Consider the following 13,480-nt stretch of genomic DNA (forward strand, 5'->3'; position numbering starts at 1 on the left):
CCATAAGCTAAATATATATTTAACTTTTTAAAAAATATTTAAAGTCATATTATTTAATTATAGAATAAAACAATGCCTTTAGAATTTCCCTATCTGTTCCATAATTGCATGCTTTGGATAAGAGTCTGGTTCACAGCCAAATTCCCCAAGCATGGAGAGCTTTAGGGAGCCTATGCAGAAGTGACTAGCATATATCTTGCATTAGTTTTTTTCTTGAAAATACCAAGTCAGTTAGCTAATGATGATGGAACTATTATTTTCTGCATATTGTTTTTAGTTTTCTTTCTCCTTCTTTCCTCCTCCTTTTAAATAAAACTGATCCTGTTGATGAGGTATTTGTAGAAAGCCAAGATTTTTTTTGTCCTGTCCTCCTCCCAACACCTGCACTTTCATTAAAGGAATATAGAGATAAAGCAATTATATACAGGAATAAAATCATGTATAGTGGTTTACTGAGAATCATTCATGGAAAATGATAAAACTCAACAGCAAAAAAATGTCTAAACTAAATGAACGCAATAGATCCTTGCAAAAGAAGAAAGGGAACTAAGAGAAGATGATTTAGAGAAAAACAAATTTTGAAATTATCTCAAGAGCTTTATCAGTGATAGGTAAATCCTTGAATTAGCAGATTATAATGAGTGCTTTAAAAATATCACACACCAGATTATTCATTTTAAATATATTACCTCATTCAGTCTTTACTACAACCCAATGAGGTGGATATTATTTCCATTTCCATTATTATTTTCCATGCCAAAGATTATCAAAGAAATCAATTTGTGTAAGATCATGCAAGAATTAGTAGGGCCAAGTTCAAGCTCAGGTGTGTCTGACTCCAGGATACTCCAGTAGGCTAGTAGGTTATGCTCTGATGAGATAAAGGATAGAGATGAAGCAGAGATAAATAAATAAGTTAATAAATAAATAAATGTGCAGAAGAGAAATATGTGCTAATAGTAGCCATGGTTTTCTGAACTATGCAACCAAAATGATATTAAGATCAAATTTAGCCAAACATGGTGGCACATGCCTTTAATCCCAATGGATCAGGAGGCTGAAGGAAGAGATCACAAGTTTGAGGCCAGTCCCAGAACCTTCAGGGAGCTCTAAGCAACGTAGCAAGACCCTATCTTGAAGGAAGGAAGGAAGGGAGGGAGGGAGGGAGGGAGGGAGGGAGGGAAGGAAGGAAGGAAGAAAGAAAGAAAAGAAAAGAAAAGAAAAGAAAAGAAAAGAAAAGAAAAAGAAAAAGAAAAAGAAACAGATTAAACTTACCCCTTCTCTTAATTGTAGGAATCCTGCTGTGTATTGTGACTGTATCCTCCTTTATCCTTTAGCTCCCCTTCCAGCTTTGGGATCTCACCTCTTAATATAAAAATATGTTAAATTAATATGCATATGTCCTTTTGAAACATGGTTAAAAAATAATCAACAATCAAAGGGTCTTGAGTGAAATGACAAGCAGTTGTGACACATCTAACTGCATATCTGTGCTTGGGGTTAAGTTCCACATGTCATTTATCCATAAAATAGCCAGAGATTTTCTATAAACTCTGGAGAGAAAAACAGAATAGGTTGCCTTGACCTCCTTTATCCATTTTCCTCCAAAATCATGAATGTGGATATTATCTGTATCAGATAAGCTTCCTGGCAGTTCTGTTGATCCTAACTTAAATCTGGGATACTTCCAAAGAAAACGTCCAGTTTTTTTACAAGTTGCCCACAGAAATAGCAATCTCTCCAGTGTGGATATAAAATTGGACTTTTTTGTTTCACCCTGCAGGAACTCTTGGGTTTTCCAAGTTTTAAAGAGTTAAGAAAATAGATGGAATGTCTTGGGAATGTTGGCAGGGGAGGCTGCAAGTCTTCGCTTCACTTTCTCACCCTGGAATGTCTCTGGATTTGCGCTGTTCACTAAAGAGCCAGCTTCAGTCTACAGGACAGTCCACCAAGAGGCAGGGATGTGTGATTATCTGCACACTGGGGTTTATTTTTCCCTGGTGCCTGGTGAGTCCCCAGAGACAAGGAGAAAACATTTTGATTTAGGAGCCTTCTGCTAATCCTTGAGGGAAAACAGTCTCTGAAGATTAGTGAGGGGCGTGGTGAGGGTAGGTAGGGGGAGAGGAGAGCAAGAGGAAGCAGGGTTATTTTGACTGAATTTTTTCCTTGCCTGATTAAATCTTAGTGGCATTGGAATCTGTGTTTCTGAAAGAACACAGCCCTGTATGTGGGGCCCGAGAGCGGAGGGGCAAAGGCAGGAGGCCCAGGAGCTGGCATGGCGGCAGGGCTGCCGGGCTCTGAGGACGTGCCATGCAGCTGGAACCTCACTTGCCAGGCACTGAGGACTTGCCGAGGGGGACACTTTCGGGTCCTGCTGCTGATGTTGAAGCCATGGTGCATCTCCAGGGCCGTCTACCAGGTGGGACCAACCTCCTCTTACTTGTCTTTGCAGTGTGAGGCAGTGATGGGGAATAAGGGGGAGGGGAGTGAGCTATTGTCACTTGTACTTAGGACTCTGGAGCATGTTACAATCAACAGGGAACCAGTTAACATTAATCTAGCATCTTTCTTGAGGTGCCAGGCGCCCTGTGAGGTGTGCCATGAGCATTTTCAAGGGGTGCACATGTCTCCATTTAACAGATGATGTTGTTGAAACTTGGAGAAGGATGTGAGTTGTGCAAAGTCACCCAGCAAGTAATTGACAGAGCCGTGTGATTAAAACCAAGGTTCTTCTGGCTGCAAAGACAAAGGCTGCTCTTTGCACTAATTCATATTTCCCTCACAATAGATGATGCTTACTCAGTGTCTGTGGGCCATTTGGAGGGGCAGGGGTGACCAGCTGGTAAAGGAAGTGTGGTTATGGGGGACAGGAGCAAGAGCACCAAGCAGCAATATGATCTCTTTTCTTCACCTCTCTCTCCCTTTGGTGGTTTACACAGGGAACTCTGACACTTGTACAGAGCCTACATCCAAATCTGAGAAAAAGAACATTTTATGGTTTTTTTTATGTTTTTATTTTATTATTTTATTTATTTATTTTTTGCAATGCTGTGGATCAAACCCAAGGCTTCATGCATACAAAGCAAATGTTCTTCTTAAGTTATACCTCATCCTGGGGAGGGCATTTTCTGAAAGAAGGTAGCACTTCTGAGTCAGCTGGCTAGGGATACAGAAGTATCAAAAAGGGGAGACAACAGTATCTGCCTTCTCCTACCATTCGTCTAGATTGGTGGCATTAGGCTATATCCCTGCTTGTCATGGAGATGTCAGTCCTGACAGCCCCAGCCCATTGTGAGAGGACTCAGCCTGGTTGGGCAGGAAGAAGGGAAAGAGGCAAAGTAGAAAGTGGGAGCACTTCCCCTCACCTGGCTCTGGAAGAAGGTGTCACTCAGTGTCACTCTGGCTTGGCAGATGGGTTTTTTGGTAATAAGGTTTGTTTCATTAAGTCAACTTGAGTGGCTTTGGCAGTCTCTTTTTGCTTGCTGGCTCACCTCACTGTTTGCCACTGGGCGGGCACAGCTGGCCTTTGTATTTTTAGGTTTGCTTGGTGGTGCATAATCCCTTAAGAAATTGTGTGTAATGTCTAAACAACTCTGGACCCTGTAGCTGCCCCTCCCTCTATTCCCCTCCCCAACTCATGAAATTTCTGGCCTGGCTTTGAAGGGACAGCTTCTTGGAAGCCTTACCCAAGGGGACCAGACACTTGCAGATCCCTGTCTTGGGCTTCATTTTCCCACGGGCAGACAGGGTTTCTGGAGATGAAATTTCTCCAGAATTCCTATGCTTGAAGGGTATATACCACAGCCACTGTGTTTCCAATAGATCATATATAAAAGAAGCTTAAGGAAAATCTTCCCAAGTTTGACAACCATTTGAAAATTTTACATAAAATAATTCCAATGACGAGTTGTGAATAGGAAAGAATTTTGGAAAACAACCTCCTAGCTGGGAGATTCAAGAAAGAAGAAGATTGGTGTGTTCATTGGAAGATTTTCTAAAACCTTTGTTCAGAGTCAAATGTCCCCCAGTTTGGTATTTGGGGTAATTACTTAATCAAGATCATTCCATCTTTTTCAGTCATTTCTGTGGTTATAGGAGTGTTTGAGGGTCTGGCTCCTTGCCTCCACCTCCCACTTTCTTTTCATCTCCAGATTTGTCTTCCCTCTTGTCTCATCAAGTTACATAAAAACTGAGCTTCAAAATCAAGTAAGCAGGGTGGGCCAGCCCCCCTCAGGGGGCTTCCTTACGATTTTTATTTACATCTTAAGTATACTGAAAAGAGCATTGAAGTATTAGCAACCAGGCCTGGAAAAAATTTTTATTCCCACCCAACCACAATTCCATTGAGCCAGTGATGTGCCTGCGTCTGTCAGGGGCAATTGAGACTCATAGGCATCATGATGAGTCCTCAGACTTGTCCATGATCAGACTCTGGCCAACCTGGGCTGCTTGGCCCAAAGGCAACAAGTGCCTCTCACCCACACAGCCCTTTGCAGCTGGGAGGTAATTCCACAGGGGATCTGGAAAGCAGTTGCTAAGAGGAAAGCCAAGGTAGCAGGTCTAAACTAGTTCCCCAGCCCCAGAGGCCAGATTAACTACAGGGCTGCTGGGTTACCCAGTCTTCAGAGCCAAGTTGAGGGGGCCGGGAAACGGTAGGGAAGCCAAAAGCAGAATGCAGCTGTACTGACCAGGGGTGGTCTGAATGCAATCCAGACAGGACTTCCCAAGTCCCGGGCAGCGTCTACCTGCTCCCAGCCCTGCTATCTACTGGCCAGCATGGCTGGATTAAAGGGATATTCAAAATAATATTCTGACCCATCTTCAATTGCTCATAGCTTTATGGGGAAGAGTCAAGAACACAAATAATTGCATTTCAACATATAGAGGCTTTGAGAGAAAAGCAGAGAATAATTTGTTCAAGGAAAACTTAGACAAAAAGTCTAAGTCTCCTGGTCTTCACTTTCTCCATTACTGAATGAGGATATAGCTTCATAGTGTTTTAATATTTAAATAAGGGGATATATGTAAAAATATGTAGCAAAGACTGAAGAATCTACAGATGTGAAATGCTATTGTTGTTTAATAGACTGTATTCTTACTGTAATTTATCTTGGGAAAAATTCAGCAACAGTGCATTTATTTATTAGAAATACAGTGATTGATGGCCTTTTTTGATGTATTTTGCTTAAGCAATGTTTTTGTGGTTCACAGCCTGTTCATTGGCTAAAGTGATGGTTGCCAATTCCTGGATGAATTTTAGATTCATCTGGGGAGCTCTAACAAACACCCTGCTCCAGCCAGACCTGACTTCCAGAGATTCTGATTTAATTGATCTGGGGCCTGAGCGCTGGGATGTTTTAAAAGCTTTTCAGTGGTTTTCATGTACACACTCCAGCTGAATAGCCAGAGCTGAAGGAGCCTCATCTCACATTAGCGAATAAGTAAATGCTTACAAAAGCCCAACAGAGGGCCAGGCACTGTGCTGCACGCCGGTAAGCCCAGCAGCTGAGGAGGCTGAGGCAGGAGGATTAAGAGTTCAAAGCCAGCTCCAGCAAAAACCAGGTACTGAACAACTCAGTGAGACCCTCTCTCTAAATAAAATACAAAATAAGGCTGGGGATGTGGCTCAGTGGTCCAGTGCCCCTGAGTTGAATCCCTGGTACCAAACAAACAAACAAACAAACAGCATCAGATCACTGGAGGTGGGAACACTTTAAAAATATATACATAATATCATGAGCCCCATCTTAGACTTAAAGAATAAGCACATCTGGAGGTAGAGGTTGGCAATCAGTTTTCCTAACAAGCAATTCCTAGTATCTTTTGTGGGAATCACTAATATAGATGGTCCCCAACTTACAACAGCTCCACTTAACAATTGTTTGGCTTACAGTGGATCAATACACTTCCAGAAGAAACTATACTTTAAATTTTGATATTTCCCCACACTGGCAATATGCAATAGGAGTCTTTCTTACCTTGTCTGCCTTGGGCATTGAGCTATAGATCTATCAGTCATGAGATCACCTGGGTAAACCACCAGCACTCTACATTGTGCTGTGTTGCTAAACTATGATGTTCCATAGGTTAGGTGAATTAACAGAAGTTTGCCTTACTATTCTCAACCAATGAGGGGTTGATCAGGATGTAAACCCATCATCAGCTGTGAAGTATCTGTTAGAGGACAGAGTATTATATAGCACCTAAAAATGAGGGTCATAAGAAATGCCTGAAGAGGATGATCCTGAGGACTAACTCCAAACACTCAGTTTATGCCCAAGGTTGACAGGGGGCAAAGTATTCAGTAAACATGAGCTACTTTTTTTACCACAAGAAGGAATGTGGTCACCTGTGGCCACCGCAGAAAGAAGAAGAAGAGGGTCAGGTTTATTCTTGGACAGAGCCGTGCCCTTTTTTTACAGCACACTTGGCTTCAGCTCCAGGGGTCCTTCCTTCACATCCCAGTGTCCATTTTGCTTCCCAAACAGTGGCTGGGATGTGCAGCAGCTCAGATGGGCAGCATCTCAACAGAGTGTCTCAAAGTGTCTTTTCCACACTCCTTCTTTATCTCCTCATTACTCTCCCAAGCAAGGGTTAATTGTAGGTCCCCAAGCATCCATAATCAGGGAGCTTTAAAAGAAAAAATCATTTAAAATTGTACAAACAGACGTGAAAGGAAAAATCACAAGTTTCAAATGGAAGAAAGCTGCAAAGGTTAGAAGCATCACAAAATCCAGAAGAAAAATGCAAATTTCTTAATTAAGCCGCTAATCATGCCTATTGTCTTCTTATCCCTGTGTCTTTTTGCTGCCTACCCTTTGATCTCTTCTTCATGAGACTGTGAATTTGTATTATATTCCTTAGAAGGAATAGAAAGGTATGTCAGTCTTCTTCTACCAAGAAGGATCGAAATTTGTCCTTTTGCTACCAAGAGTTTAGAAGGGTGACTTCAGATTTACAGTTTTTCACTGGGAATGTGCTGATTTCAAAAACTGTTGAAGAATTTGGGAAGACTCTTCTTAAATTTCTTTTATCTATGATCTACTGCCAGCCATATTTTCTGTTTAGTGTCAAACTAGAGGCATATGCCCCCTAGACATAGAAACTATGGGAAAATCCAATTATTCTCTATTTTCTTCAACAAAGAAAAAATTATATGTCACTTTTACAAATGGGTGTGCAGTCTGTTATATATACTCCTGGCAGGAAAAAAAACTGTTACCTTTGGCAAGGGCTTATGAGAACTAAGCTGTCTTTATAACTTTACCAGTCTAATGATTGAAGAATTCCCCATGGACTGGCTTTTGGATCTCAGTGCTTCACACTTCTTTCCCTTCTGCTCTGGCCACGTCCAAGTGCTATAAGATGCAGTTCTCTGGCGGCTAAGGTCTCCAGCCGTCCACGGGCAGCACAGGGTGAGTCAGCACCTGGGGCCAAGGGCTGCTGCTAGAAGCTGTGCCTAGACTGATGCGGTTCATAGGAATTTGAACTTGATGGAATGACTGTCAACCTCATACATATTTCCCTCTTATCACAAATGAAATGTGTCCTCACTCAAAATGCCCACGGACATTTCAATGCTCCTAGATCAAGCAGGAATGTTTAACACAAGGGAAGTCAAAGTGGAAAAGGAAATTAGTCATAACTAATGACACTTTTGCAAAAATGGCTATATGAACCCATTGCTAGGAGTCAGCCCAGAGATAACAGAGGTACCTCAAATGAGAATCCAGATGAATCTTCCTCTGTACCCTCTGCCACTCTCCCAAACCCACCTTGCTCCTGGCTGTACAGTGCAAAAGTATAATAAAAATAAAATAAATAAGATGAACAGTCTGAATTTTGGCACACTGTAATTTTCTTCTGGCCTCAGAGATGTAGGACACATATGTATGGCATATGCAAGCCTGTTTTAGATTATTCTTTTTTTAAGTTGGATGCCATTAGTTTGGTGTTCTCCCTCTCTCTCTCTCTCTCTCTCTCTCTGTCTCTCTCTCTCTCTCTCTCTCTCTCCCCCCCCCCACTCTCTTCATATGTTTCTGGTTTTTGTTTTCTATCGCCTGTCAAACACACCAGTCAACATGCCTGGTCCTCTTCTCCTCCTGGCTTTAGGAGGTAGGCTGTATTGGAGGTCACAGGGCACACCCCATCTTCTTCTAAGAAATATTATTTGGGTACACTTGGGTGTTCAAAAGTTGTAAGCACTGCTTCTTCTAGAAGGAAATATGGACCAGTGGCTACAGTGACCACTCAAGCCTTAGGAATTTGAGAGAGCCCCCCATGTTTTTTCTCCCTTTTAATCTATGTAGAGTTTTTAGCCAGTGTTCCTACACCGGCCCTCACAACACTAGGCCTGCAGTGACCTACAGACACTACATTCCTACAACAGCAAGAAAAACAAACATATGAGATCACCTTATCAACCTGGATTGGGGTTTGTAGTCACAGAATGTGTTTCCTCCCAAGTAGAAGGCGCACTTCCAAAACTGAGAGTTCTAGAAAAAAGAGTCGGTTTGCAAATGTGACCTTATCAACTGCCTGCATGATTAGTTCTGTTGCTGTCAGTGGTCAGCCCTCCCAAGGACCAGCGATTCCTCTAAAATGAGCCTGAGTTTTCAATGCTTCCTACGTATCTCCCAAAATAACGAAAGCAACCAATCAGGACTGATGGAGTAGGCTATGATTCAAGAAAATGTTTCCACATGTGGAAAGTGGAGCTTTGATTCTCAATTTGCTATTTTTGCTGTTCCCCTTTCATCATTTTGTTATGGCAATGTATGTTTTCAAAGGGCGATATCCTTTGTAATATTTAGTGCCTGCACATGGCTTGGGCCTGGGGTCTTCTCTGATGATCTGCAGCACGTGCTGTGCTTAAAGGACAAAAAGGCTTGCTTAGAAGGGAACAATTAGCTCATGTGTTGGATTTCTTTGCCAAGCCAGCATTTGTTTGTTTTAATGTTTTCAGCCACTCATTAAGTGCCTGGCAGTAAAGGATGATGTGTTGTATCTGTACCTGTGTGCTTGAATTTCATGTACCCTGTCTTTTGCAGCAGTGTTTTTTTATATTGACATGGAATCATCTTTGCAGTAGGAACAAAGGCAAAACTCTTATTCTTGGATTTTTAAATTCTTCCTTGATATAGGAACTAGCTCAGTTTTTACTTTGTTCATTAAGTATTTTTTTAATCTGATAGGGGATGTTTTCCTCCTCCTGGAAGGCACTTTGTCTGCTCCAATGAGAAAATAATACTTCATTTGGAGATTTAGTATTAGCCTCTAGTTACTACATTGGCCACTGCACAGTTTGGGTTTGTCCCACCCAGTGTTGGCTAATCCATTGCCAAAGCAATGCAGAATTCAACTTTTAGCTCTTGATTAACATCCAATTGCCTTTAGACAGTCAAGGCTTCTCAAGTTCTGCTTTGGTGGAACTCAGGGAGAGTAATCCCATAGGAAGAGGCATAGCCAGTTTTTTATTTAAATTGTATGTTTGGTTGGGATCTCTTGAGTGGAGCTAATGAAGATGGCAGGGAATCTAATTGTTCTACCATGGCCTTGAAAAAATGATTATTTAATTGGATGGAGATTTTATTTACAGCCTCAAAATGTTCCATTCTTCACAAATGAGTGTCTTTTCAAAATGTCATCATTTGAGAGACAAGTGTTCACGTGTTCTAACTTCAAGAAAACTAGACATGCATGTCTTTGGTAATTTATGGAGTATTTTCAAGGCTCAGAGGTTTTAGAGGCTGGGAAAGCATCTCAGCAGCTACAATGTAGTCATTGGTTCTGGGCCTTCATCAGCTACGGAAGTGATGGTTTATTTGGAGTAGTCGGTCTCACTAAAGCCATTTGGGAGAAGATGGCTAGCAGCCAAGTCAAGCATCCCAAATTCTAAAGCTTTTACGTTGAATCCAGGTATGGCATATTCCACTTCTTCTGCCTCAAGTTCTCTATTAATTAAATGAAGATTTGTTCATTCATTCATTCATTCATTCATTTGTTCATGTGTTTTTGTTTATTCATCTGACAAATCATTAATGAACACCTGCAATGTGCCAGTTGGCATACTAGGTGTCTGGAAATGGGATAGTGAACAAAAGAAAAGTGCATATTCTTATAAAGGTTGCATTCAGTACAGATCTGACAATCGCTGATCACTCAACAGTGTTCATACAAGAATTTTTAAACTCAAATAATGACAAAATGGGACGTCAAAGCTTAGAGGACAAGGTGCCTGATGGCCTAAGAAGAAATAACAGGGAAAGCTTCCCTTCTCTGATATGTCAGAGAAGACTTCCTGAGGGCATCATGTTTGAGCAGAGACCTTAAAGACAAGTGGCCATTCACCAGGAGGAGCAGGTGAGACAAAGATGGGTGAGAATAACACTATGTACCAACCCAGAGTTGCTGCACATGTGGGAAGAGAGCACTGAACTTCTTAGGCCTAACAGTCACACATCCTTATTTAACACGTGTAATAATAGTTTTAAATTATTTGTACAGTAACTTTGACCATGCTACTTGACCACCGGACACTCTACTAAGCGATGTTCCCCTCCCCCACCCCTGGACCTTTTGAAAGCCAGCTGTCCTGTTTTGGAAGCCACCCCATCCAGCCTCAGATGGAAATTTTCTTCGTTCTCAAGGGTATGAGCTCATCACCACACCAGATGGGTTTCCAATGAATGATTATGGTGCAATCTGATTATTTTCATGTCATGCTAATTCCCTTTGAAAGATGGAAACAGGATATGGGCTCTCTTTATTATCTTTGTAAGTTAGAGGAAAATATCCCAGTTATGGCCACATCCCCTGAAGATTGAGAAAAAAAAATCAAGTTAAAACTAAGTGGCAATTCTGGTATAAGAGTCCACTGACAGTAACATTTTACTGTGCACAATCAATCCACTTTTATAATATGATACACCGTTAAAGTAACTTTAGACTCTGCAGCAGATAACTAGGAACTCTCAGTGACTTAGTGAGATAGAAATTTATTTCTCATACTAATAAACATAAACATACTCTGGTTGAAACTTCCACAGGTTCGTTCAGTGTCATATTGTGATTCTGTCCTCCTCCAGGGTCTCAGTGTCAGTTAATTTAGCTGGCAAAGGAAAGCAGAGAATGGAAGAGTGTCAGTGAGAGACTTCTATGAGTCAGTCCTAGAAGTGGGGCTCATCTCTTCTACGCACTTCTCATTGGCCAGAACTCAAGTCACATGACTACATCCAACCTCCAGATACAAGTGGGTAGTCAGCTGGTTAACTTATCCCAGGGAGTCAACTTTGCCTGAGGTTAAGGGCATGTGCCCCAGAGTCAGTGAATTAGACATACAGTAATTCCTTTTTATCCACGGGAGATATATTCTAAGACCCCTAGTGGATGACTGGAACATCCAAGAGTTCTGAAAACTTTATGATTTTTCATGCCTATGCAAAACCTCTGATGGATTTTAATTTACAAATTAGGCACAGTACAAGATTTAAGACAATAACAATAAAATAGAGCAATTATGACAATATACTGTAATAAAAGTTATGTGAAGGTAATGTCTCTCTCAAAAGGTAGTACTTTCACCTTCTCACTTAAAGGAACCATTTTATGACTTCTCCTTAGCATATCCAAATTGCTAGCACCACTCCTCTTGCACTTTAAGTTCATTATTAAATAAAATAAAGGTTACTTAAACACAAGCACTGTACCAGGACAGTGACTAATGGGCAGGTAGTGTATACAGCATAGATACGCTGGAAAAAAGGTGATTAAGGTCCAAGAGGGAGGGAGGGAGATGGTGAAAGATTTCATAACACTACTCAGAACAGTGCACATTTTAAAACTTATGAATTTCTTATTTCTGGAATTTTCCACTTCATAGTTTGGGATCATGGTTGACTATAGGTAACTAAATCAGGAAAAGCAAAACTAGGGATCAGCGCTGACTAACATAAGTCCCAATTCCAGAAGGTGGTTCTAAGGACACATCACTCACCCTTTAAAGCTCAGATCCTCTCATCTGTAAAATGGAAACAGCAACACTATTTACTACAGGGTGGTACCCTTAGAATTGAATGTGATGTTGTGTGTCCAGTGCTCAGACCAAGACTGATAGGCAACACACACTTATTGATTGTAAGTCATAGTTATCCATTTACTCATTTGCTACAAAATAAAAGCAAATTAAAAGAACCTGATCCATTCTTATCATCTCATCTGAGAAATGATGAGCGGGGATATAAATAATTCTTAAGTACCAAAACCAAACAAACTTCAGTCTCCAAAACAAGTATAGGCTGATTGCTATCACTATCACAGCTATAGTGAGCCACTTTGAAGTTTCCAGGGGACGTTCAAAAATGTTTTTTGACCCACAATTATGCCAGAAAATAGGCTCAACCAAAGAGACTAGGCAGGCAATTTTGGTACCTACAGTAGTAGAGGCCTGCCGGGGACTCAGCGGAATGAAGGTCACCAACGTTCCTAGAAGTCCAAAGAGCCCTCTGTTCTCTCCCCGCTTCTGCCTGGATCCAAGTGTGGGGGCTGCCTCTCCCACACCACACAGCTTTGTTTGTGCTTCCCCAGGCCAGAGTTTTGTTTTCGATTTGCCTGTTCTAGGGCAGCTGCTGTGACTTTTCCATGAATGTACTGTTATTTACAGGCTGGGCCAAGTAACCTACAGTCTGCACTCTCTCTCTCGGCCAAATAAAGAGTGCAGGACACCCTGAGCATTTTCTGAAAAAGGGGAAGTGCTTGTTGAAACTCAGCCCTGGGAGGCAAATTGCAGTTGACGCCATGTTTCAGGGCTCTGCTCCAGCAATGGCAGTGGAAGGGCATGAATTGCCAGTTCTGGCTGTGTGCTCGGGGGTGGGAATCAAGGGCACGGTGGAAGTTGGCATGGCCTCAGTCTATGTCTATGTTATATTTAGTCGGCCTCCATGATCACGAAGCGCACGCAGGATAAACCCTTGGAACAATTAACTCATCTCTTGTAATACAAGCCATTGTCTGAAATGTCTGTTTCAAGCAAGTCTGAAGAATATTCAGCATATCACCTGATGATATCAAATCAAAAAAAAATATGTGTTCAAATGTGGATAGACACTTTCTGGTTCTCATTGTTGGGAGAAGAGAGAATCCTTATGAGAAGTGATTCTCACCAGAGAGTGCTCATTGCTGAGAATCCTGCCAATGCAGTCCAGTAAGATTCCTGTACTTAAGCCACTTCATAGAATAACAGAGTGCTGTGGAGTCCCGTGATCTTGGTCCAGTGTGATCTCTTCTACTGGGGATAGAGCGCATCCATCCAATGAAACAACTTATCCAGACTGGTTAAAACTGCAAAAAGTTCAAACAAAACAAAAAATAATAGTATTTATTTAGTTATGTTAGGGTGCTCTATAGATACACAATAATTTTCCCACTGATCTTATGAGGGAGCTACTTTGACTAATTGCCCCATTCCACAGGTCATAAAATA

At 41.5% G+C, this 13,480-nt stretch overlaps 1 protein-coding gene across 12 annotated transcripts in view; it reads left to right on the forward strand.

Moving 5' to 3' along the window:
* Frmd4a (FERM domain containing 4A) overlaps nucleotides 1–13,480 on the forward strand; it is a 571,051-nt gene that overhangs the window by 306,643 nt on the left and 250,928 nt on the right. For 2 of the 12 annotated variants that reach the window (XM_078023493.1, XM_078023497.1), the window contains exon 1: nucleotides 1,222–2,419. The exons of 5 other annotated variants lie outside the window; for them this stretch is intronic. In XM_078023493.1, the coding sequence (XP_077879619.1) occupies nucleotides 2,276–2,419 (144 nt within the window). In that variant the 5' untranslated portion in view covers nucleotides 1,222–2,275. Of the gene's footprint in view, nucleotides 1–1,221; nucleotides 2,420–13,480 lie in introns of those variants that run through there. 5 more of the 12 variants (XM_078023490.1, XM_078023494.1, XM_078023492.1 and 2 more) reach the window with 4 other exon arrangements.

Source organism: Ictidomys tridecemlineatus, chromosome 10 (genome assembly GCF_052094955.1).
Source record: "Ictidomys tridecemlineatus isolate mIctTri1 chromosome 10, mIctTri1.hap1, whole genome shotgun sequence".
Classification (NCBI taxonomy): Eukaryota; Metazoa; Chordata; class Mammalia; order Rodentia; family Sciuridae; genus Ictidomys; species Ictidomys tridecemlineatus.